General features: G+C 44.2%; 1 protein-coding gene across 9 annotated transcripts in view; it reads left to right on the forward strand.

Annotated features, from left to right (window-relative positions):
- Positions 1-1,456: 1,456 nt before the first annotated feature.
- The window catches only part of CPLANE1 (ciliogenesis and planar polarity effector complex subunit 1), a 221,997-nt gene continuing 197,350 nt past the window's right edge, over positions 1,457-26,103 (forward strand). For all 9 annotated transcript variants that reach the window (XM_077462837.1, XM_077462838.1, XM_077462841.1 and 6 more), the window contains exons 1-5: positions 1,457-1,600; positions 17,906-18,043; positions 18,128-18,251; positions 20,524-20,643; positions 23,129-23,364. In XM_077462837.1, the coding sequence (XP_077318963.1) occupies positions 17,963-18,043; positions 18,128-18,251; positions 20,524-20,643; positions 23,129-23,364 (561 nt within the window). In that variant the 5' untranslated portion in view covers positions 1,457-1,600; positions 17,906-17,962. The remainder of the gene's footprint in view (positions 1,601-17,905; positions 18,044-18,127; positions 18,252-20,523; positions 20,644-23,128; positions 23,365-26,103) is intronic.

The raw sequence follows: 26,103 nt of genomic DNA on the forward strand, positions 1-26,103 counted from the left end.
TAGAAACCAATGAGCTTCCAGGTTTTATTACCAAAGCTTAATTGAACAAGCTGAGGTTAGAAGCTCATTGGTTTCTATGCAGAAGTGAGCATGATTTTGCACTTTTCAGCTTTAGTAAATAAACCCCATAGTGTACTTAAAAGTGGGGTATGCTTGTATTTGGGGAATTCCTCATATTGCTGTGATATGAATATGGTCAGGTTTTGACACCATTCTGTTATGTGCAATATTTCTCTGCTAGAGTATTTTGTTCTCCCTCTAGGTAAACTGCCACTAAGGACGCACAGCGAATCTTGTGCGTTTCCTGCACTGCATTAGCATACCTCCCAACATTTTTAGATGGGAATGAGGGACACCTACTAGCAAATGTATGTAGGCATAGGACACGCCCCCTGCCACACAGCCTTAAAGGAGACTTAACCTAAGGTGACCAGATTTTTTAAATGAAATTCGGGGACATATTTTTTTTTACTAGTAATGGTGGCAATTGGTGACTCTCTGCCCGTCGCCACTGCCGCCCGCCTCACAGCCTGTCAAGTCTTACTCTCCGGGCCCCAGCTACTACTGGGAGGGGAGTGGAGGAAGATCACTCCGCCAGGGAAGGCAAGGAGATGGGCAGGTGGCTGGCCGGGACTTGAGCCAAGGCAGAAGAAAATGTGAGCAGGAGCGGAACAGGCATGCACCTTAAACTGAAGAAATATTCTCTCCGCTCCGACCAGCACATGATCATCAGAGAGGGGCACAGATAATGAAAAAAATACACCCCCTAAGCTAGTAGGAGCAGCAGAATGGGACGGGGGTGTAATTCCGATTTTTTCTTTTAATTCCCCAGCCCCTGTTCAAATCCAATCTGGAGACAATACCGGGGACAGACTTGGTTCGGGGACAGTGTCCTGAATCCAGGGACTGCCCCCGGAAACCGGGGATGTCTGGTCACCCTAACTTAATCTAAATCCACAAGGACTTTTTTTTTACCACGACTATTCCTTTATATTGGCTTTTAAAATTTACACATGGCAGCAATTTAGAAATCAGATGAAAGGTTTAGTACTGGAAAACACTTTTAGATAGAAAAAAAAAGTGCATTTTATATACAACTATATAGATCAGACCAAAATGAGGAGGAAAGAGGGACATTGATCCAAATCAGGGACAGTTGGGAGCTATGGGCATTAGTATAAAGCGCAGGGCAACGGAATGGATTTCAATGAGTCTAATGATGATGACATTGTGGTGCTTTAAAAAAAAAAAAAGTAGAGTGTGCTAATCCAGCCCAGGGGGCGGGGCCCGGACACACACACACACACACACACACACACCCCCCCCCCCCGTTCCGCCTGTGGGCGGGGCTGTCCTGCCAAAAATGGGTCAGCTCATCTCTGTCTGTGGAGTGGGCGTGTTCTGCCTAGAGAGGGGGAACTGGATCCTCCCTGTGTGGGCGGGTCTGCACCGTATCCAAGGGGCGGGGCCTCCTTCTCCCTCAGCGTCCCCCCGATAGTGGCCGCTCTTGCCGCCCTGATTCCCGGGCTTCCTGTCAGGATAGTGGGGGAGGTATGAGAGCGGCCCGGGGAGCGGAGAGCGAGGAGGAGGACCGGCTCAGGTGAGAACCGTGTCCGGTGGGAGGTAGGACGAGCCTGCTCTGTATATACACAGACTGGGGGGGATTATTCATCGCACCGGGCTGCTGGGACTTGTAGTCCTCCACTGTACGTAGATATAGAACGGAGGAATGTATTGTGTGGGGGAGGGAGGACCCCCTTCTCTTCATAGAGGGGTGCACCGGACGTGACGTCATCCCTCCTCCATCACATTCTACACAATGTTATTAGAGAGAAGTAAAAGGGAAAACCTTCTATTCTGTCATCTGTGTCCCCTTTGGGGAGATTTCCCTTTATTTCCTGTCTCCTAGCCAAAACAGGAAGTGAGAGGAGATCCCAACCAAAGTGAGGGTGTCCCCATTGGAAGATTTCCCCTCCATTCCTGTTTAGGTGACAACCCAAAATGTGACCGGGACTAATAACCCTAAAAGGGGGTCACATACAGCAATAAACAACCTGACGCGTATTCTCCACATAAAACTCTTTAACGCTTCTTTTAACCACCGGACACTTTCACCCCCTTTGTGCCCAGACCAATTTTCACCTTTCACCGCCGCCACGCTTTGACACTTGCCGTGACCATTTTTATCTTTTTTTTTTTTTTTTTTACACACAAATCAGAGTTTTCTTTTGGTGGTATTTAAAGCAGAACTTTACCCATAACAACTTGTTTAAATAAAATAAAAAAAATATGTTTTCAGCAAAGAACGTACATTCCACATTAATAACCACTTCCTGCCCAAGGATGTCATATGACGTCCTGGACTTTCAGTGGGAATATCTGAATGATGCCAGCAGCCACAGGCATCATTCAGGTATCCTTGTTTTTAGCCGGCGATTCTGTGCACCATAAGAACGATCGTAGCGGCAGTTCCGCCGCTTGATCGTTCTTACAGGCGACGGGAGGGGACATCCCCCCTGCTGCCGCCATCCGGTGCTTCTCCGGGCTCTCCCGTGCCATCGGGGACCCGGAGAAAGAATCGTCCGGCGTCGGATGATGACGATAGAGATTTCCGGTAATCCAGATGGTCACCAGTCATCTCTATGATCGTCGGAGTCCCAGGAGCGACGTTATGATATATATTTGAAAGCGTCGCCTATGGAGATTTTTAAGTAATGAAGTTTGACGTCATACAATGAGTGTGTGCAATTTTAAAGCGTGACACGTTAGGTATCTACAGTGGTGTGAAAAAGTGTTTGCCCCCTTCCTCATTTCCTGTTCCTTTGCATGTTTGTCACACTTAAGTGTTTCGGAACATCAAACCAATTTAAACAATAGTCAAGGACAACACAAGTAAACACAAAATGCAATTTGTAAATGAAGGTGTTTATTATTAAAGGTGAAAAAAAATCCAAACCATCATGGCCCTGTGTGAAAAAGTGATTGCCCCCTAAACCTAATAACTGGTTGGGCCACCCTCAGCAGCAACAACTGCAACCAAGCGTTTGCGATAACGTGCAATGAGGCTTTTACAGCGTCCTGGAGGAATTTTGGCCGACTCATCTTTGCAGAATTGTCCTAATTCAGTTACATTAGAGGGTTTTCGAGCATGAACGGCCTTTTTAACCACTACAGATCCGCGCTATTGCCAAATGACGGCAACAGCGCGGACCTACATTTCCGGGACGACGTCTATTGACGTCGTCCCGGATACGAGCGGCCTGCGCGCCCCCTGATCGGCGAGTCCGTGAGACTCGCCTGATCACCGATCCGTGCAAGGGATCGATCCCGACCCCTTATCACGTGATCAGCTGTCAGCCAATGACAGCTGATCATGTGATAGAACGGAGCCGGTAATCGGCTATTATTCCTCCTCGCGCTGACAGCGCGAGGAGAAAAAAAAAAAGCCGATCACCGGCGGCCGTGATCAGGACATCAGTCCCGATCACGGCCATCAATACAAGGGACCACCTGCCAGTGCCCACCTGCCTCCCGCAGTGCCATCCTGAAGTAAAATAAAACGCAAAAGTAAGTGCCCCCCGTCAGTGCCCCCCGTCAGTGCCCATAGTGCCACCCACAGTGCCACCCCACAGTGCCACCCACAGTGCCACCCCACAGTGCCACCCACAGTGCCACCCAATCTGCCTCAAAGGTGCTGCACCCCAGTGCCGCCCAGCAGTGCCGCCCATCAGTGCCCAGCAGTGCCACCTATCAGTGCCACCTATCAGTGCCCATCAGTCCCATCTATCTGTGGTACCTATCAGTGCCCATCCGTGCCACCCATCCGTGCCACCCATCTGTGCCACCCATCCGTGCCATCTTATGTGCCCATCTTTGCCCATCAGTGCCCATCGGTGCCGCCTTATCTGTGCCTATTAGTGCCGCCTTAACTATGCCTATCAGTGCCCACCAGTGCAGCCCATCAGTGCCCACCAATGCAGCCCATCAGTGCCCACCAATGCAGCCATCAGTGCCGCCTAATCAGCGCACTTCAATGAAGGAGAAAAATGACCCGTTTGCAAAATTTTATAACAAACTATTAAAACATGATTTTTTATTTTTTATTTTTTTGCATCTTTTTTTGTTTGTTTAGCAAAAAATAAAACTCCGAGCTGTAACTAAATACCACCAAAAGAAAGCTCTATTTGTGGGAAAAAAATGATAAAAATTTCATTTGGGTACAGTGTTGTATGCCCGCGCAATTGTCATTCAAAGTGCATCAGCGCTGAAAGCTGAAAATTGGTCTGGGACTGAGGGGGGTTTAAGTGCCCAGTAAGCAAGTGGTTAAGGTCATACCACAACATCTCAATAGGATTCAGGTCAGGACTTTGGCTAGGCCACTCCAAAGTCTTCATTTAGTTTTTCTTCAGCCATTCGGTGGTGGACTTGCTGGTGTGTTTAGGATCATTGTCCTGCTGCAGAACCCAAGTTCGTTTCAGCTTGAGTACACGAACAGATGGTCGGACATTCTCCTTCAGGATCTCTTGGTAGACAGCAGAATTCATAGTTCCTTTTATCACGGCAAGTCTTCCAGGTCCTGAAGCAGCAAAACAGCCCCAGACCATCACACTACCACCACCATATTTTACTGTTGGTATAATGTTCTTTTTATGAAATGCAGTGTTCCTTCTACGCCAGATATACTTGGACACACACCTTCCAAAGAGTTCCACTTTTGTCTCATCGGTCCACAGAATGTTGTCCCAAAAGTCTTGGGGATCATCAAGATGTGTTGTGGAGAAATTGAGACGAGCTTTGATGTTCTTTTTGCTCAGCAGTGGTTTTCTCCTTGGAACTCTGCCATGCAGGCCATTTTTGCCCAGTCTTTTCCTGATGGTGGAGGCATGAACGCTGACCTTAACTGAGGCAAGTGAGGCCTGCAGTTCCTTGGACGTTGTTGTGGGGTCTTTTGTGACCTCTTGGATGAGTCGTCGCTGCGCTCTTGGGGTAATTTTGGGTGGCCAGCCACTCCTGGGAAGGTTCACCACTGTTCCATGTCTTGGCCATTTGTGGATAATGGCTCTCACTGTGGTTCGCTGGATTCCCAAAGCTTTGGAAATGGCTTTATAACCCTTTCCAGACTGATAGATCTCAATTACTTTCTTTCTCAATTGTTCCTGAATTTCTTTGGGTCTCGGCATGATGTGTAGCTTTTAAGGATCTTCTGGTGGACCTTACTGTGTCAAGCAGCTCCTATTTAAGTGATGCCCTGATTGTGAACAGGTGTGGCAATAATCAGGCCTGGGTGTGGCTAGAGAAATTGAACTCAGGTGTGGACAACCACAGTTATAGTATCATGGTGGGGAGAGGGGAGGGGGAAATTTTGGGACTTTAAATGAGGTCATAGCCTCCATCCCTATCAGATATGAGCCACAGAATTAAAAACAAGAGCTAAGCGGGACTTTAAATGAAGTACGGGGTCTTTTATTGAAAAAAAAAAAAAAGGGGAAAAATTTTATTATTTGTTTTTATAATAAGACATGATTACATGTATATTGGAGAGGTGCGCAGACAAACACATTATTAACATTAGCATTTTGCTTTATACAATCTTATTGACCAATACAGAATAGGTTATAAAAGCACACCTCCATTATAGACATATAACAATCAAATATAATAATAAGTTAAACAAATAATGCAATGTAGGCAACAACTTTGAACCTATGACTTCTTGGTTGTTGCAATAAATTAATAAGAAAAACATAATTGATGCAATGTTTCAAAAATTGTTGCTAATTGAAATTGGGGTACCAAAATACACGGTAATTGTTAGCTCTACGCGTTTCGCGGCTTACTACCGCTCGTCAGGAGCAAGCTCGTGATTGGTCTGAAAATACAAAGTAATAGTAAATTAGTATTTGCAATGATGGAGCATGGGGAGGTTCCCACTAAATTGATAAAGTGACTTACAAAATAGCCCAAAAATTGGGCAGAACTTCCAGCAATGGGAACTGCTAGAGCTGAGATAAAACTGTCTCATCCGGGGTTGAGGCAGGGTTCAGACCATCCCCCAACAATGTCAGGGGGCAGGCCAGGGGGAACCGAAACAGACATCCTCAACACAGGTCCACTAGGTGCTAAATGTATATGTGTGTTAACCAAATCTGTGAAAGAGAAAAAAAAGGAAAAGTGTAATGGGTCACAAAAAAAAAAAAAAAAAAATCTTTCACAGATTTGGTCATGAAACGTTTTTTTCCCCCCCAAAAAAATGCGTTTGCAAAATTGTTGCGCAAATACTGTGCGAGATAAAAAGTTGTAATGACTGCCATTTTATTCCCTAGGATGTCTGCTTAAAAAAAAAATATATATATATAATGTTTGGGGGTTCTGAGTAATTTTCTAGCAAACAAATTATGATTTTTTCATGTAGGAGAGCAGTGCCAGAATATTGAAGTGGATAATTATGCTACCAAAATGAGTGTGTGCTGTGCTTCAGCAGCCCCACTATTGTTATTAGTTTTTTTATTTATTAATCATCTTTTTAATTTAAATCCGTACGTTTTTTGGCTCTGCATAACTTCTGCATACTTTCAGCTATTAAAGCCATTCAACTTTTAAAATGTTCAGCTCTTTTAGCTGATGATGGGACTTCTTCAACTTTTTTTCTACTAGTTATACTTTTTAACCGCTTCCCGCCTGCCCTATAGCTGAATGACGGCTATAGAACGGATGCCCTCGTCCGGGAGGCCGTCCCTGGACATCCTCGTGTTTACTTCCACAATGCACGCTGCCGCAGGCGCGCATCGGGGAAGTTTTGTGTTTGCCGTGTCCCCCGGAGACAGGCAAACACAGATCGCTGTAAACGGCCAATCACAGTGGCCATTTACAGCGCGATCGGCGTGTCCAATGTGAGATGATCTCATATGTAAACATATGAGATCATCTCTCAGTGCCGCTCTCCCTCCTTACACAAACAGCGTGTGAGAGGGGAATGATGAACGGCTGCAGCGGCCGTAAGTGGAAAAAAAAAAGTCAAAAAAAGTGCCATCCTCCCCCAGTTCTAGCTGCCCCCAGTGCCACCTGTTAGTGCTATCTGTCCCCAGTGCCACCCGTTGTCAGTGCCATTTGTCCCCAGTGCCATCTGTCAGTGCCACATATTAGTGCCACCTGTCATCAGTGCCACGTATCGATGCCATTTGTCATCAGTGCCACCTGTCAGTGTCACGTGCCATCTGTTGTCAGTGTCACGTGTCATCAATGCCACTTATCAGTGCCATCTGTCATCAGTGCCATCTGTCATCGGTGCCACGTATTAGTGCCATCTGTCATCGGTGCCACGTATTAGTGCCATCTGTCATCAGTGCCACGTATTAGTGCCACGTGTCATCAGTGCCACGTATAAGTGCCATCTGTCATCAGTGCCACATATTAGTGCAATCTGTCATCAGTGCCACGTATAAGTGTCATCATTGCCACTTATCGGTGCCATCTGTCATCAGTGTCACGTGTCATTGTCCTGGTGCTCCAGGGCCTTCAAAAGTGTAATAGGTAGTCAACAAGTTAGATGTGTAATTTATGCTCCTAGAACACCTGATGGCGCTCCCTGCATGTTGGGCCTCTCTATGTGGCCAGGCTGTGAAAAAGTCCCACACATGTGGTATCGTAATACTCAGGAGGAGTAGCAGAATTTTTTTGGGGGTGTGATTTGTGGTATACACATGCCATGTGAGAAAAATAACCTATTACAATGATAATTTTGTGGAAAAAAATTCAAAAAATAAAAAATCTTAATTTTGCAAAGAATTGTGGGAAAAAAATGACAACATCAAAAAGCTTACCATTCCTCTTACTAAATACCTTGGAATGTCTACTTTCCAAAAAGGGGTCATTTGGGGGGTATTTCGGGGCACAAGAAGTGAGATAGGCCACCAGTACATCAGATGTGATCAATTTTGTATGATTCGCACCACAGCTTGTAGACTCTCTAACTTTCACAAAGACCAAATAATATCCACTAATTTGGGTTATTTTTTACCAAAGATATGTAGCAGTATAAATTGTGGCCAAAATGTATGAAGAAAAATGAATAATTTGCATAATTTTGTCACAGAAACAAAGAAATATGTGTTTTTTTTTCAAAATTTTCTGTCTTTTTTCATTTATAGCGCAAAAAATAAAAACCCCAGAGGTGATCAAATACCACCAAAAGAAAGCTCTATTTGTGGGAAAAAAAGGACAAAAAATTCAGTTGGGTACAGTGTTGCATGACTGAGTAATTGTCATTCAAAGTGTGAGAGCACCGAAAGCTGAAAATTGGTCTGGGCAGGAAGGGTGTTTAAGTGCCCAGTAAGCAAGTGGTTAAAATATTAAGCTTTTTAACACTTTTTTTTTAACATTGAAGTCACTGAGAGCATCCTTAAAATCTTCTTCCGGTAGCAAAAGTTTCAGCTCCTTCATACTTTCACCTACAGATGCCAAACACACTTTAAAATGTTCACAAAATATTCAGGTATCTGGCTATATCTTTTCAGTTTGATATCTTTTACAGTTTTTGTGAAAAAGCTGTTTAAGTTTAGTGATCATTTCAGAAAATTTCATTAAATTTAGGGAATCCAGGCTTTTGTTGTCTGTTTTGTTTCCATGCTTACCAAAGCTTCTTAAACACAGTGATGGGCGGTGGGGGAGAGCACAGACACACCATGTACTGATTTATAATAGAGGAATATGATGGGCAGTTTTGATGCTATTCAGCATTCCCATGCGTTTTTTCCAGGAAATGCATTTTCTAGTTGCTTATAACAGTGAATATCACTGTTATAAGCAACCATTTTTTTTCAGAATCAAATTGATTCATTCAGGCTGGGTTCACACATGTCCGGCTGTGGTTTGCAGTCAATAGTCTGGTGCATTTCTGTTCACTGATTCAGGTGCAAAATTTTGCATAAATGCATACCTGAACTGCATCCAAAAACGCACCTTTTTGAAAATTGAATAGCGGCCGCCCCAGGCATGTGTGAAGCAGCTCCGTTGAGAACCAGTCACATTTACATGTAATGCTAATTGGATGCAGTTAAAAACGCATTTTTTTTTTTAATTGTCTATTTCTTGCTATTACCATCATTTACCACCAAACAAACGAAAATACATTCTCCTGTTCCTAACGATCTCAGTGATAACACATCTGTATTGTAAATAGGGCCCAGAAACAATGGCGCACATTCTTGTATTTTGTTTATCCTGCTTGAAACACACTGATATACTAATTTAAAATAAAAAAAAAATAAAAAAATTCTACCCAAAATATACTGATTGTGACACCTGTCCTTTGACCCTTACCTTGACTCTAAGGGCCGGTTCACACAGCGAGGCGATGCGAGGCGACACGGCTCGCCTCGCCTCGCTCCCGCAAGTCGCCCCCGTTCTGTACAATGGAACCGTTCTGAGAGGAGCGACTCGAGTCGCTCCGACTCAGAAAAAAGGTTCCTGTACTACTTCGGGGCGACTTCGGGGGCGACTTGCATTGACTTCTATACAGAAGTCCTCTGCAAGTCGCCGCTGAGGTCCCCGCAGGTCGCGGCGAGGCAAGTCGGAGACGCCTCGCCGCGCCTCGCTGTGTGAACCGGCCCTAACACTAACCCTGGCAAACCTTGATCTAGTTATTTTACATTTTTATTTTTTTTACTTACTGTTTTGTTTATATCTTCCTCTCCTGTAAAAACAGAAAGATGCAATGTATCTTTCTGTTCATTCAAAAGAGGAAGAAAACACAGGGACGTGCTCACAGTCACTGATGACTGTGCTAGCCAATCAGTGGTGATCCGGAACCGATCGTTAGAATGGGACCTGGGGCTTTCGGTGAGAGCCTGGTCTCTGTGCTGGGAGCGTACTGTGCGGCGCGCTCCCAGCACAAAGGGAGATACGCATATATACACTAGGGATGCATCGAAATTTCGGCCACCGAAAAATGACCGATAATGGAGCCGAAAATGGGGCATGCCCTGGGTGGGGGGCGGGGCTCTGCCCCTGGTGCCGCCCATCATGGGGGTGTTCTATAGTGCAGGAGAGCCGCCTCTGCTGCCTGTTTGATCACAGCGCCGGGAACATCACAGCTTTCATTTCAATAGCTGTGTGTTCCCAGCCGCGCCGTCACACACAGCCCCTCCCCCTTGTCCGGGCACTTTGATAGACAGATCATCCGTCCAATCCCGCGGGTGATCTATCAAAGTGCCCAGACAAGGGGGAGGGGCTGTGTGTGACGGCGCGGCTGGGAACAACAGCTATTGAAATGAAAGCTGTGATGTTCCCGACGCTGTGATCAAACAGGCGGTGGAGGCGGCTCTCTTCCCTTCACAGGCTGGCTGCAAAATGGGGCACACTGGCTGCAATATGGGGCACACTGGCTGCAATGGGGGACACCTCCTGTACCATGTCTTCTGTCTTTGACCATCTCTTGTGCCATGTCCCCAGTCTGACCATCTCCTGTACCACGTCCCCAGTCTCTGACCATCTCCTGTACCATGTCCCCAGTCTGACCATCTTCTGTACCATGTCTCCAGTCTCTGACAATCTCCTGTACCATGTCCCCTGTCTCTGACCATCTCCTGTACCATGTCCCCAGTCTCTGACCATCTCTTGTACCATGTCCCCAGTCTCTGACCATCTCTTGTACCATGTCCCCAGTCTCTGACCATCTCCTGTACCATGTCCCCAGTCCCTGACCATCTCTTGTACCAGGTCCCCAGTCTCTGACCATCTCTTGTACCATGTCCTCTGTCTCTGACTATCTCCTGTACCATGTCCCCAGTCTCTGACCATCTCCTGTACCATGTCACCAGTCCCTGACCATCTCTTGTACCATGTCCCCAGTCTCTGACCATCTCTTGTACCAGGTCCCCAGTCTCTGACCATCTCTTGTACCATGTCCTCTGTCTCTGACTATCTCCTGTACCATGTCCCCAGTCTCTGACCATCTCCTGTACCATGTCCCCAGTCTCTGACCATCTCTTGTACCATGTCCCCAGTCTCTGACCATCTCTTGTACCATGTCCCCAGTCTCTGACCATCTCTTGTACCATGTCTCCAGTCTCTGACCATCTCCTGTACCATGTCCCCAGTCTCTGACCATCTCCTGTACCATGTCCCCAGTCTCTGACCATCTCCTGTACCATGTTCCCAGTCTCTGACCATCTCTTGTACCATGTCCCCAGTCTCTGACCATCTCCTGTACCATGTTCCCAGTCTCTGACCATCTCTTGTGCCATGTCCCCAGTCTCTGACCATCTCTTGTACCATGTCCCCAGTCTCTGACCATCTCTTGTACCATGTCCCCAGTCTCTGACCATCTCTTGTACCATGTCCCCAGTCTCTGACCATCTCCTGTACCATGTCCCCAGTCTCTGACCATCTCCTCTACCATGTTCCCAGTCTCTGACCATCTCCTGTACCATGTTCCCAGTCTCTGACCATCTCCTGTACCATGTTCCCAGTCTCTGACCATCTCCTGTACCATGTTCCCAGTCTCTGACCATCTCCTGTACCATGTTCCCAGTCTCTGACCATCTCTTGTACCATGTCCCCAGTCTCTGACCATCTCTTGTACCATGTCCCCAGTCTCTGACCATCTCTTGTACCATGTCCCCAGTCTCTGACCCTCTCTTGTACCATGTCCCCCAGTCTCTGACCATCTCTTGTACCATGTCCCCAGTCTCTGACCATCTCCTGTACCATGTTCCCAGTCTCTGACCATCTCCTGTACCATGTCCCCAGTCTCTGACCATCTCCTGTACCATGTCTCCAGTCTCTGACCATCTCCTGTATAAAAATATATTTTTTTAAATATGTTTTCGGTATCGGTTTCGGTTTTTGGCCTAGTGTATTTTTCATTTTCGGTATCGGTTTCGGCACCAAAAAACCCATTCGGTGCACCCCTAATATACACCACCCCCATCAAATCATTCTCTACAGCTATTACCTTTTGTACCACCACCCCCTCCCTTTAGAATGTAAGCTCTACGAGCAGGGCCCTCCTGTACCTTTTGTATTGAACTGTACTGTAATTGTGTTGTCCCCACTATACATTGTAAAGCACTGCGTAAACTGTTGGCTCTATATAAATCGTGTATAATAATAATAATAATAATAATATATATGATCCCATGGAAAAAAAGCCCACTTCTGTCAAGCCGTCAGGGAGGGTTAAATACCAAGTTCACTGAGGTAACAGTGTTTTGCACCAATGCATGTTACAGCTCTACAAGGATATTAAAGAGGGATTCCACCTAAAAAAAAAATATTAAAAGCCAGCAGCTATAAATACTACAGCTGCTGACTTTTAATAAATGGACACTCACCTGTCCCGGGTACCAGCGATGCCGAGGCCGATCGATCGCTCGGCTCTCGGCTGCTGCCGTCACCATTCGAGGTGAGGGAATCAGGAAGTGAAGCGAATCGGCTTCACTTCCCGGTTCCCTACTGCGCATGCACGAGTCGCGCAGCGCAATAGGAATTGTCCGCGCTGTCACTGGGACCCGTGTGTGTCCCAGCAGACAGCGCGGCAGGACAGGAAATGACATAGACTCCCACGGGAGTCTATGCCCGGAAGTGGGTGTAAATACCTGTCTTTGACAGGTATCTCCACCCCCCTCCCCCCTGTAAGGTGCCAATTGTGACACCGGAGGGGGGGAGGGTTCCGATCAGCGGAAGTTCCACTTTAGGGTGGAACCCCGCTTTAAGGGTCACTAATAAGTATATATATATATATATATATATATATATATATATATATATAATTTTTTTTTTTTTTTTTTAAATAGACTTTTGTAAGGCTTGGTTTACATATGCTGCAGTTTCTACCACCCCTCTGAAAAGTGACCCACCTTCAAAAGTTAGTAGAGCAGCATCTTTTAGGCTTTCAGGAGATGAATACTGCTGTTTACTGAATGCTTTTTTATTTTTATTTATTTATTTATTTTTGAGCCGAAGGGGGATTTTGCAATTTGCAATTAATAATGTGCAAGTGTAAGAACTGTTGCTGGTTGGCAGTCGCACCCAACATTGATTTGTGGCATACATGGACACTGTTGGCCACCGTCGCTGCTCAGGGATGACGTGAATGTCAACAATGTGTATCCAGTGACGCTGTCATTGGTTACAACTTATTGATATTTGCATCTCTCCCTATATGAGTTATTCATGCAGTGGTGGTGCAGCCATTCAAATTTGGTCCATATCATTCCGCACATGCCCTTGGGATATAGTGTTTTCCCAACAACCTGAAATTTCCTCTGTGGAGAGGTTTTGCCCTTCCACAGCAATACAAAACATTTCCAGAAGCTCTAACCTTTCCACAGTGAGGAGAAATCTTCTGGTTAGAAACACAAACAAAAACAAAAATCTGAGAGAGACTGTAACCCTACCCTGCTCTATCCAACACAGGGACTCCACAAAATGTTTGGAGTTGAACTTTAAAGCATTTGTTGCCCATAAAAAAAAAAATTCTGTTCCCTTTAAAGCATGTTATACAGCACAGTGACTGTGCTATGTAATTTGGCCCAAGTATAACCTAAAATACCTGGCTAATCCTGCCTGGTTCTGCCCTCCCCCCTGTAAACTGACCACGGTGTATCATGACTGTTGAGCCCTGACACCTTGATCAGTTTACCTGCCTCCGTCATCAGCAGCTCTCCTCTGTCTTCCTCCCCCTCTCTCTCCCTGCCTGTCAGCTCATGACAGTGCCACTATACTCCCCTCCTGCTGCAATAATAACTATAGTCCATTTATGCCACCCCCTCTGGTAACTAACAATGTGTCCCAATTAGAGGTCAACCGATATATCGGCCGATATTTGCCGTTTTTTAAATAATCGGCATCGGCCGATTGTGCTGATAAAAAGCCGATTCTACAGGGGGACTTTGAAATGACTTCTGTAAGAAGTCAGTGTGAGTTGCCTGAGTCATCATAGCAACACTTTCCTCCTCTCTGGGCAGACTGCCAAGAAAAGAACTAAATGATACAATGTTTACACTGAATGAATGAAGTCATCTCTGTGTGTAGAAGTTCTCCGTTTAACTATTTAAAGACTAAATCTTTTCTGACACTTGTTGCTTACAAGTAAAAATCCTGTATTTTCTGCCAGAAAATCACTTAGACCCCCCAAAAATTATATATATTTTTTTAGCAGAGATCCTAGGGAATAAAATAGCAGTTGTTGCAATATTTTATGTCACACGGCATTTGCACAGAGGTCTTTCAAATGCATTTTTTTGGGAAAAAAAATACACCATTTAAAAAATAAAAATAAAATAAAAACAGTAAAGTTAGCCCATTTTTTTTTTTTTTTTGTCCAAAAGTTTTGACTACCCGTTTTTATTTAATATATAGGTTTTTTTTTTTTTTTATCTAGATCATACATACAAGTAAACTGATTGGAGGTTTGTTTTGTTTAATAAATGTTTAAGTGTAAGAAATTTTCTGTATCACTTATGAAGGATGCTTTCACACTGGAGCGGGCAGGCGTTGATGGTAAAACGCAAGTTTTAGCGGCTCTTTACCATCATTTTAGCGGTGCTATTTGGCTGCTAGTGGGGCACATATAACCCAGCTAGCGGCCAAGGAAGAGGTTAAATGCCCCCATGAAGCACCGCTGCCAAATCATAGCATGCGCTTCGGCAGTGGTGCCCATTCATATCAATGGGCAGGAGTGGTGGAGGAGCGGTATACACCACTCCAAACGTGCTGCTTGCAGGACTTTTTTTTTAACATCCTGCCAGCGCATCGCCTCAGTGTGAAAGCACTCTGTCTTTCACACAGACTGCAGGGGAGCCATTTTGCAGGCACTTTACAGGCGCTATTTTTAGCCCAAAAGCGCCTTAAAAAACGCCCCAGTGGGAAAGGTGTGTTAGATCAAGGGGGATTAAAAATAAATAAATAAAATAAAATCGGCCTAACATATCGGCCCAAAAAAACTGGCATCATATATCGGCTATCGGCCGCCATGATTTCTAAATATCGGCATCGGCCAGTGAAAAACCCATATCGGTCGACCTCTAGTCCCAATGTCTGTGCTATATAAAAAAAGATGCTGATTTCTAACTTAAACCAGAGCGTCTACTGGCATTCACGTGACCGCTCAGCTCCTTCTCCTCCCCAGCTTACGTCAGCGGGAGTTCTCACCCCCTCCTGCTGTAGAGAAGAGAAGCAGCGGTGACATAAGGTAGAAACAACATCTTTTTTTATATAGCACAGACACCGGGACTAAGGATGAGCGCAGGCGTGTTCGCAAACAGCACATGCAGAGCCCACCGGGAAGTCGGCGCTAATCAGAAGCCGTGAGACATTTCCTGATCTCTGTAGCCGTGCATCGGGACAATGTCTCACTGCTTGTGATTAGCACTCTGCAGTGCCGACTTCCTGGCGGGCTGTGCACGTGCTGTTTGCGAAGACGCCTGAGCTCGTCCTTAACTGGGACACATATCGTTATTTGCCAGAGGGGATGGTATGAATATACTATAGTGGCTTTACAACCACTTTAAATCTCTTCTGTTTGTTGCTGTCAAACATAACTACACGTTGCTCCCCCGACACATACATTAAATGGTTACAAAATGGACCGGTGTTGGTGGACCTTTGTTCACTTTTCCTCCAATACAAGTCTATGGAGAAGCAGCAGCTGAAGTAGGTCAAGCACAGATCACCTACTTATGCATTGAATGATCTCAGAGATCTCTCAAACAAAATTCAAAAACATGCTGCCTTTGTTCATCAAAGCCCGTCGACACAAGCCCTTACATTGGATGAAAGAGATCTTTTTCCCCTCGTAATGACTGCATGATTACACATCAGACAGTTATGCAGTTTGTCAGTGCTTTATATATCATAGCAAAGTTAATAATATGTTTGCAACTTTTCCTGTGGTAACTTAACATAAACTGTAATCAGAGTGCAAATGTAACCTGGAAATTGTTCGTTTTAGTGTCTACTACAACTGCAGAACCTGTTCTTGTGTTAGGCTAGTTTAGTTGAGTCTAGATGTGCAGATCTTGCTGCCCATTTAATAAGTGCTCTGCAGTGGATCGCTTTTTAGAGGCATTTGACAGGCGGGAAGGAGGAAACCTGTTTTAACCCTTTAAAAGCCATGCCGTACCCAAATGAATTGCTTGAGGTTTGGGGCGTGGCCCCATTCACTTCACTGGGTAACCGTGTTTGACAATAGTACTGCCTGCTGAATGAGACAGTGGGGTGATATTGCTGCAACATGTGTACAACCCTGTCTGATTTTATTTGCAGCGGCCTATAGCAAAATGACAGCAGGGAAGTGGTTCAGCTATCCTGACTGGGTGTCATATGAAATCCAGCAGGATAAGCCATTATCCCGTGCCCGCGGCGGCGCACAGTGCAGCGATCAGTGGTGTGGTGTGTTAGTCTAACACACCGCATCTCTGATTGTGGTAAAGAACCTCTTAGCCCTTGTACACACGGTCAGAGAATCCGTCGGAATGTGTCCTATCGGACCGTGTTGTCGGATAATCCGACTGTGTGTGGTATGCATCGGACTGATTCCGTCGGACCCAATTTTCCAACATGTTGGAAATATTTTCCGACCAACTGGTTCGATCGGACATACTCCAATCATGTGTAGAGAATTTTGATCGGACCAAGTGCCACGCATGCTCAGATCAAACTCCTACATCAAAGCTATTGGCTACTAGTCCCATCGTAACGAAATTACGTCACCACGTTCTGAATGATCGGATTTTTCGACAACTTAGTCCGACCGTGTGTATGCAACAGTTTCGGACAAGGTCCGACAGGCAAAATCCGACGGACAAAATCTGACGGATTTGGTTGGCAGAATGTCCGACCGTGTGTACAGGGGCTTATGGAGGCTCTATACCACGTCTTCGGCTGTGACCAATCACAGCGTGAACCAGGAAGTGCCGGTAATTGGCTTTCCTCGGTTCATGCTGACAGGGAGAGCTGATTGGCGGCTCTCCTGTCAGAGAGGGTGTGCACTGATAATCAGCACATTGATTATCAGCGCAACCCTCATCAGAGGTGCCCACCACAATGCCAATCAGTGTTGGATTTTTTAGCTTGTTTAACAAAAATTTAAAAACCCAGCGGTGATCAAATACCACCAAAAGAAAGCTCTGTTTGTGGGAAGAAAATGATAAAATTTTAGTTTAGGTACAGTGTTGTATGGCCACGCAGTTGTCATTCAAAATGTGACAGCGCTGAAAGATGAAAATTGTCCTGGGCAGGAAGGGGGGAAAGTACCTAGTATTGAAGTGGTTAAAGTGGTAGTAAAGTTAAGATTGTAAAGGACAAGTTCACCTTTTAGGAAAAAAAATGTAAATGTGTTTTTGCTGGTATAAAACATGCATTTATTATTGTTTTCTTTTGGAGCCTGTAAAGCATTTCACTTGTAAACAGCAGATCGCTGGTGCCATGCAGGTCTCCTTCTGTGTATGTCCTGTCCTTCCATGTCTGTGTACCCGTACATACCGTACGGGTAGGCAGATACGCTGACAGGAATAAATCAATGAACATTCATTGAGAACTTCAAGCCGACAACCGCAAAGGGTGTCTGGGCTTGTCGTTCGTTCATACACAGAGCTGTGTGAAGGAATGACATGGCCGCGTGGGTAGAGCCCTGCACGCCCGCGCTGATTTTAAAAAGTGACTGCTAGTACGGGAAGAACAAAAAAAAACCTGCCAGGAGCATACTCTCTCAGCACATGTTTGTTTACATTTAGGCACGCAAATATGCGGCCTCTCGCATCTAGGCCCACCTGCCGAGAGGCCGAATATTTGCGTACTCTTGGCGCCAAAAGGTTAAGGATGGGTGTCTACAGGCAACAGTGAAGCTTTTCCCAAGTCCCTCAAACTTTTACACAGTGCTATAGAATTTGTGTCATTTTCTCAGGAACCGTGGCCCGTGGGTCCAGCTGGTCTGTGGGGGATTGCTGATGTGCTAATAAACATGGAAGTGTCTCTCGAAGTTCTGCTGTCTACTAGCATCAAGAGGAAGAAGCCCTGTGCAAGGCTTTGCTGGCTGGGGCAGGTCAGTACACCATATATATTTATATTTGGCCTAGTTTTCTATTGTGATTATTGTAATTTTTCGTTTTTCATTTTATTGCCTTAGGAAAAGGAAGCTGTTTTCCTGGTGGACGACAATCGTATCCGTGAGATCAGCTTGCGCTCAGGCAATGTGAAGAAGCCATTACTTAAGAAAAGCAGCATTGTGACCCTTGCCACATCTGCTAATGGTACAAAGGGCCCTTCTTTTGAGGAGTTCAGATTATGTGTTGTATTAATGTAATGGCTTATTTTCTAAAGCATGTGCGTTGTGGTGTGCTGCATTTCAGGTGCATTAGTCACTACTGTAATAATGCATTGGGGTGCATTTAAAAGAAATGGCACTGCAACACAGTACACCATGTTGCTTGTTGCATGCTTTTCCACAATGTGGAAGTGTGAAAAAAAATCTGCCTTTATTGAGAACAAAGATCACAGACTGTGTTTAAATGTCCTTTATTTACTATTATTTACTGATAAGATCCACCAAAACTGATATTTCAGCTTCTTTTATTGCTTGGAGCATTTCCCTTGATAGTGTTGCCACTTGCCCTCAAGACTCATCTCACTTGTGACGTGTGTCTTCTACTTTATCTTGGTATTAGGAATGCAGCCTCTGTAATGCCGCGTACACACAAGCGGATTTTTTCCGTCGGAAAAAGCATCCAAGATTTTTCTGACGGAAAATCCGCTCGTGTGCACGCGGCATTAAAGAGGCTGCATTCCTAATACCAAGCTTGGCTTGCATACACACGGTCACACAAAAGCTCACAGAACTTTTGACCGTCAAGAACGCGGTGACGTACGACACTACGACGAGCCGAGAAAATTAAGTTCAATGCTTCCGAGCATGCGTCGAATTGTTTCCGAGCATGCGTAGAAATTGCTACAGACGATCGGAATTTCCGATCAGAACTTTTTCCAACCGAAAAATTGAGAACATGCTCTCAATCTTTTGCTGGCGGAAATTCAGCCAGCAAAAGTCCGATGGAGCATACACACGGTCGCTTTTTCCGACCAAAAGCTCTCATCAGTCTTTTGCTGGCGAAATTTCCGATTGTGTGTACGAGGCATAAGACTCTTCTGCATTCAACAGTTTGGGAAAGTCGCATGACCCCTGACAGCTGCTGGGATTACATCCGATGTAGAGGGCAGGTGACAGAGGAATTTGACACTCCTGAAAGTGTTGAATGCTGTAGAGCCTTATCGATGCAGCGCTAGAACAGAGCAAAGACTAGACTGCTGGAGAGTACAAAAGCTCTTCTATTTTAGAGCTGAACTCCACAAGAAAAACCTTCCTTTTGAATATGTTCCTCAAGATCCTCAAAGGATGGTAACCCACTTTGTGTGCACCAAATGCTTAAATGCTTTTGCAAACCCAGATTTCATACTGTAGAGGTAGTGGTGACATCATAACTGTGCTATACGTAGCCTGTGCAGATCAGTCGTGACAGGGACCCAATAGATCCACCCACTGCAGGCTGTCTGCAGAAAACTGCAGGAGGGGAGTGGGGGAGGGGATGCAAGACCAGTCATCTTGCATCCTGAGAAAGAGAAGCAGTGACTGATCTTAAAGTGGTTGTAAAGGTATATATAATTTTTATTAAAATAATAGACATGTTATACTTGCCTGTTCTGTGCAATGGTATTGCACAGGACAGCTCTGATTCTCCTCCTCTGGGGTCCCCGGCTGGTGCTTTTCGCTCCTCCACTTCTGAGTCCCCCCCGTAGCAAGCCACTTGCTATGGGGGCACTCATGCAGGCTTGCTCCAAAGCTGGGCTCTGCGTGTCTATAGACACACAATGAAGTTCAGCCATACCACCCCCCACAACCCCATGCTCCTGCCTGTGCTACTCTGTTATCATTGTTCCTAGGTCTCAAGTGGCTACAAAACTCATGTCCTCTAAGGTATGGGGGGGGTTCTGTAATCCTGTCCAAGGTTGGGAATGCTGCTTCTCAATCAATGCAGTATGACGAGTGAATGTCCTCACCCTGGGGTGGGAAGTGTTTCTGGCAGGATCACCATGTGAAAATAAAGGAAAGAAATGCAAAAAAAAAAAAAAGAAAACTTAAGTGGGCCATAGACAAATTGAACTGGCTGGAGTTCAATCCATCTACTATAGGCAGGCTGGTTGCACTGAAGTTGATTGATAGACTGCTGTTGGGTTTTCTTGTACGCTCACTCCCGCTGTCAGAATACACTAGTGGAGCGAGAGGAATTCCCCCATCAACACTGACTGTGTTGATGGGGGAAATTGCGCAATTTTCTTTCCTTCAGCCTGTGCTTGAAGGAAAGAAAATTGCATAATGTATGGCCAGCCTATTGTAGACACCACAAAGTGCATATTGTATGGCCAGCCTAATACAGACACCACATCTACAGACTGGTAAGCTGCAATGTATTACACTTTTGTTCTTGGGTTTAGATGTGCTTTAAGAATTCATCTTTTTTCATCCCACAGGAGCCTGGCTGGCTGCTCTGAGTGTCTCCGGGGAGCTGTCACTATGGTGTAAGGATCTGGACTGTCTGCTCACGGTGCCAGCTATTGCAGACATTTCCCAGCTGATTTCACTTGCACAAGGTAAGCAGATCCCAAGAAATAAAGCCTCCTAAATGAAAAATAGTATTCTAATTTTTACAGTAAATGGAAAACATTCGCCTAATTTGTATTTTTACTGCATGCACATGGCTGAAATCATTATACAGTTTACAGACACCAAAGAGTGTTTGGAAATGCTATGACATTGTAAATGTTTTTTCTTATTTTTTATAATGTGCAATATATAAAAGGGGCCAGTAATGACATGTTTTTATAGAGTGTTTTTTAGAGATAATCAAATCAGTTTTTTGCCATCTGTATCCCACTACAGAGATTTCTTCTCACTTTTTCCTGAAAACATAACTGCAAGTGAGAGGAAATCTCATCAGTGAGCTGAAATATCCATAGACTGTTCAAATCTCCATCGGTTCAGCAGGGGTTCGATGGAGGCATGCTAGGTCCATGACATCTACAATGGGGCGAGGAAGCGGCAGAGCTGCCAAACAGCAGTAGCCTTTCGTTGGGTGCGGACCTTTTTTTTTTTGTTTTTGTTTTTCCGGGTTGGTGTGTGGCGTTCATTGACGGATTTACATCAGGGGACATTGTGTTTTTTTTTTTTTTATAAAGGACTTGTCAAAAAGATTTATTTTTTCTGCTCCTAGAAGCTGAAGCTGTAAAATTGTCTCTAGCTTACAATAGTGTGCATGGACACATAGGATAACACTGTTTTGCTTCTAGGGGCAGAAAAAAAATGCTCAAACTAACTGCTAGAAGCTAAAAATAAGCTTGTCTTTTCTTTTTATACCTGCAGTTTTTTAGTTTTTTTTTCATTTGTGCACTTCTTCATAAAACCCTGGCATTATTGTTACAGTGTCAGAGTCTTTTAGGAATTCTGTATATACAGTTGTGCTCATAAGTTTACATACCCTGGCAAAATGTATGATTTCCTGTATATTTTTCAGAGAATTTGAATAACACAAAAACATTTTTTTCACCCATGGTCAGTGTTTGGCTGAAGTCATTAATTTTCAGTCAACTGTGTTTACTCTTTTTAAATCATAATCACAACAGAAACTACCCAAATTACCCTGATCAAAAGTTTACACACCCTGGTGATTTTGGCCTGATAACATGCACACAAGTTGACACAAAGGGGTTTGAATAGCTATTAAAAGGTAACCATCCTCACCTGTGATCTGTTTGCTTGTAATTAGTGTGTGTGTGTGTGTGTATGTGTATGTGTGTATAAGGCTGGGTTCACGCTGGCACGACAAACGCTCTCACATTGGGAGCTCATGTCGCATGACGTGTGAAAATCTATGGGAGCTATCTTAACTGGTCCGACACAAGTCAGTCCGACTTTGAAAATGCTCCCTGTACTACTTTGGTCTGACTTTGATCCTACTTCAGCACATTGACTATCATTGAAGTAGGATCAAAGCCGGATCTTTGTCCTAACCGTCCAACTTTGGCATCCGACATTGTATTATTTCCTGCCCCCTGCTGTAGCCCCTCCCATTGTGTGTTAGTTTTGATTGGTCAAAGGACAAGTTGTACTATCGGAAAAGTCGGATCAAAGTAGTATCCTGTTCATGAAATTCGGATGGATGTAGGACCAATGTAGGACTGATGTCGCAGAGCAAAGTAGGATGAAAGTCGTACTACTGTCGTGTAGTATAGTGTGAATCCGGCCTAAAGATCAGTGAGTTTCTGGACTCCTGACGGACCATCATGAAGAGGAAAATGAGGGGTTCTGTTGAAACCAAACCATGATCAGGTAGACCAACTAAAATTTCAGCCACAACTGGCAGTAAAATTGTTTGGGATGCAAAGAAAAATCCACAAATAACTTCAGGTGAAATACAGGACTCTGAAAACATGTGGTGTGGCTTTTTCAAGATGCACAATAAGGAGACACTTGAAGAAAGATGGGCTGCATGGTCGAGTCATCAGAAGAAAGCCATGTGTTATCATTCATATTCTCTGAAAAATGGCCAAGAAATCATAAAGTCTGCCAGGGTATGTAAACTTATGAGCACAACTGTATATTGTGCTGATTTATGAGTGATTTTTGTACTGTGTGCATGCAAATATGCTTAATAAAAAAGTAAATGATTTAGAAAAAAAGTAGTGAAGGAGGGATAAGAGCCATTTAAATATTTTTTTTCCCCATTGTTTGTGTCCTTGAAGTTTAAAGTTTGGAAATAGATACTGAAAGTGTACCCAGTTGAAGAGGACATGGAGGACAATGGCTGTGAAATTAATGAGAAGTGACGTCACCCATAGAGTTACTATGGGGCTTACGCTGTCCTCTGTCTCCTCTGCAACTGCCTACACAGAGAAGCCTCGGCTGATAGCTCAGCACGGGATCCGATCTCAGTGGATCAGAACCGCTTCCAAAAAGGTATGTATAATCATTTTTTTTTACAGGGATAGGTTAGTGTTAGATCCCTGGTGTCTATAGATGCAGGTATTTTTGATTTTGCATGGATTTCCGCTTTAATCTACGATGTTTGTCTTATTACAGAAACCTCTTTGAAGCTGTACCTGTATGTGTCAGGAGATGGCAGTAGAGTGCTCTTGGCCAATCACACAGGATGTGTGTACCTGTGGGAAAACACAGAGGAAAAAAATCGGCCTAATCCTCAGAAAACTAGAACCCTTTCAGGCCGGTGGACTAAAATTGAACCTCATGACACGGTTGCGTTTCCAAGTACAGAGGATAAAGAAGCGACCGTTCATGCCATGTTTTTAAAGAGCGAAGTAAGTTTTTTTTTTTTGTACTTTATGTTCATTTGCGTTGTAGATGAAACTGTGCATATTTAGCTTTGATTTGTTGTCAAGATTGTTTCTTTTTAGAAATGGGGTTTGGTACAGAAAAGAAAGTTGTTCAGCTGATTTCTTAAAGTGAATATGTGCTTTGCGCATGCATGGCAAAGTAGCAGGTTCACTTTAATGCCGACCTCTGTAGAAGCGTTTACTTATCTCCCTTCTGTTTCATTTAGCTACCAGGAGTTATCTAGGCAGATACAAATGACACAAACTATTGCATCTCTGTAATCCTTGTACATCACAAGACACAGTGTATCGTCATATCCATTTTGATAGGGTTATGCTGCCACCTTCAGGTGATTGGACAGTGACAGAAAAAATCACAGGAAATCCCCTTCAATGCATAACCCCTACCAGCTAGACCAGACATCCGTTTTCTTTTTTACTAGTGTCTTATGTAATTGTTATGTCTGTGTAGGCTCTGCACAGAAATCAGCTAACTTCCCAACTGTTCCATCTAGAAATAGGAGGCTAGCTTTTTCAGATCCATTGCTTACCGCTTTACTGCACCCAGAGGAATGGTAGTCAGACCCTGCTCAAGATGTGGGGATAGCCTGTAATGTTGCTGGTCGGCACTGGACTCTGCATGACAGGATCATGTGCAATAATATATTGCCTTGTGGACCAGTGCTATACAGGTCCAGGGAATTGTTCCCCAAATGTAGAAACAAGTCACTGAAGGCCCTTATGGCACGGCCCCCCCTGTGATAAGGAAATCTCATCTGAAATTGCTGCTTTTCAACACCAGCTTTCTGTAATACTCTCTGGCTTTGACCAGCTTGGTTGCACGTGGAAATGTTTCCCCTTGCCTCCCACCTCTTTGCTCAGAAATACCTCATGGAAAGTGAGTTCACTAGGTAATGAAGTATGCCTTTGGTGGATCTGGCAGTTTCCTATCTCACCAAGACATTGACGGTCCAAGTAGAAGAGATCCCAGTATTTAAGGATGCTCCAGACAAACTTTTGGAGGACCTTTAAAGATTCCTTTGCGTTGTTTTTCAGTGGATGTCTCAAAGAACTTAGCAACTTTCCCAACTTGGGGTCTTGTCTGTACACATGCACAGAATCTTATAGCTGAAGTGTTGGTCAGTAGAGTTGCCCTTTAATTTGTATGTTGAATGCTTACCCTTTAATGGGGAATGCTTGATTGGTCCAGAATTGGATAATTACATCCACAAATAACCATGGGCAAGAGTACAAAGAAGTCAGCGGTGCAAAAAAACCTGCCGTACCTTCAACTTCCAAAAAGCGTTACTTTTGCCAAACTCATGCTTTGGTCTCTATGCTCAAGCTCCACTGTGTAGTAGTTGGCTTCCCTCCAACAAGGAGATTTCCTGGTATCAAGGATGCTTATCTATAAGTACAGATTTCCTCACTTCACCAAAGGATTCTGTAGTTGGCAGTTGAAGAACCACATTTTAATTTGTGGTCCTGCCATTCAGCCTGTCCACTGCTCAGAGTATTCACCAGGGTGTCGGCCCCAGTCTCAGGACTTCTGTGTCATAATCCTGTTATCTGATACCTGGGCAATTTACTTCTGAAGGAGCGTTCTGCTCTGCAGTAGTTTTAACTGTGAGAACTCTGGAAAGGTTTGGATGGGTTCTAAACTTTCAGAAGTTGGCTTTAGTCCCGAGTTCCGACCCAGGTTGGAATACTTGGGCCTGGCATGTATGATAAAGAAATTGGGATTATTTGGGTTTACCTGTAAAATTATATATATATATATAACATCACAGGGCACAATGATCCCATACCTCTTCCTTTGTTGTTCATGGCTTATTAAACTGAAGCTTTGTCGAGGAAGGTGTTAAGCCCAGGAGGGGATTTCCTGTCTTTTTTTGCCAGTATCTAATCACCTGACGGTAGTAAGTATAGCTCTATCTTAATGGATATGAATATTCTCTCTGTCTTGTGATGTACTCCAAAAAAAAGAATTTTACAGGTAAACCAAAAATGTAATTTTTAAATGGAGACAGTGCAAGTACCTGAATTTGACCTGGTATCAGCATCTTGCAGTACCTGTACAGCAGAGCTGGAGTGTGTAAGGAAGAAGAATTACAAGGAGTCAATCAGTTCATGTGCTGACAAGAATCATTTAAATAGGAAGCAGAAGATGGGTTCATCACTATGGTGCTTCTCCCTTTTATGGACTATGTCACAGGCTTGGGAGGTCCAGGATGATCAGCCTAAAGAAACTATTTAAACTAACTGTAAACTTGGAGTTGGGCTTTAACAGTCTGCTTTGTGATCTTTTAGGATCTTTGAGAATGAACTACTTTGCAGTAAGTGGCTGGATAGATCTGGGATGTCTTGTTGTAAAGCTTGTTTAATGCTTGTTAGAAACAATGCTTGTAAATACTTCCTTGCAATGGGGCTGTCCTTACACTGCCAGGGGTTAAGTGTGTTCTTAAAGTGGTTCTAAAGGCAGAAGTGTTTTTTTTTTTCTTTTTTATATATATCTTAACAACTTTAAGACCGGGCCTCTTTTTCAGACTTGGTGTTAACAAGTTAAAAACTTTTTTTTTTTTTTGCTAGAAAATTACTTAGAACCCCCAAACATTATAATTTTTTTTCTAACACCCTAGAGAATAAAATGGTGGTCATTGCAATACTTTCTGTCACACCGTAGTTGCGCAGCGGTCTTATAAGCGCACTTTAAAAAAAAAAAAA

The sequence above is a fragment of the Lithobates pipiens genome, unplaced genomic scaffold (assembly GCF_037356315.1).
Source record: "Lithobates pipiens isolate NorthernLeopardFrog02 unplaced genomic scaffold, aLitPip1_a1.2 Scaffold_3, whole genome shotgun sequence".
Classification (NCBI taxonomy): domain Eukaryota; kingdom Metazoa; phylum Chordata; class Amphibia; order Anura; family Ranidae; genus Lithobates; species Lithobates pipiens.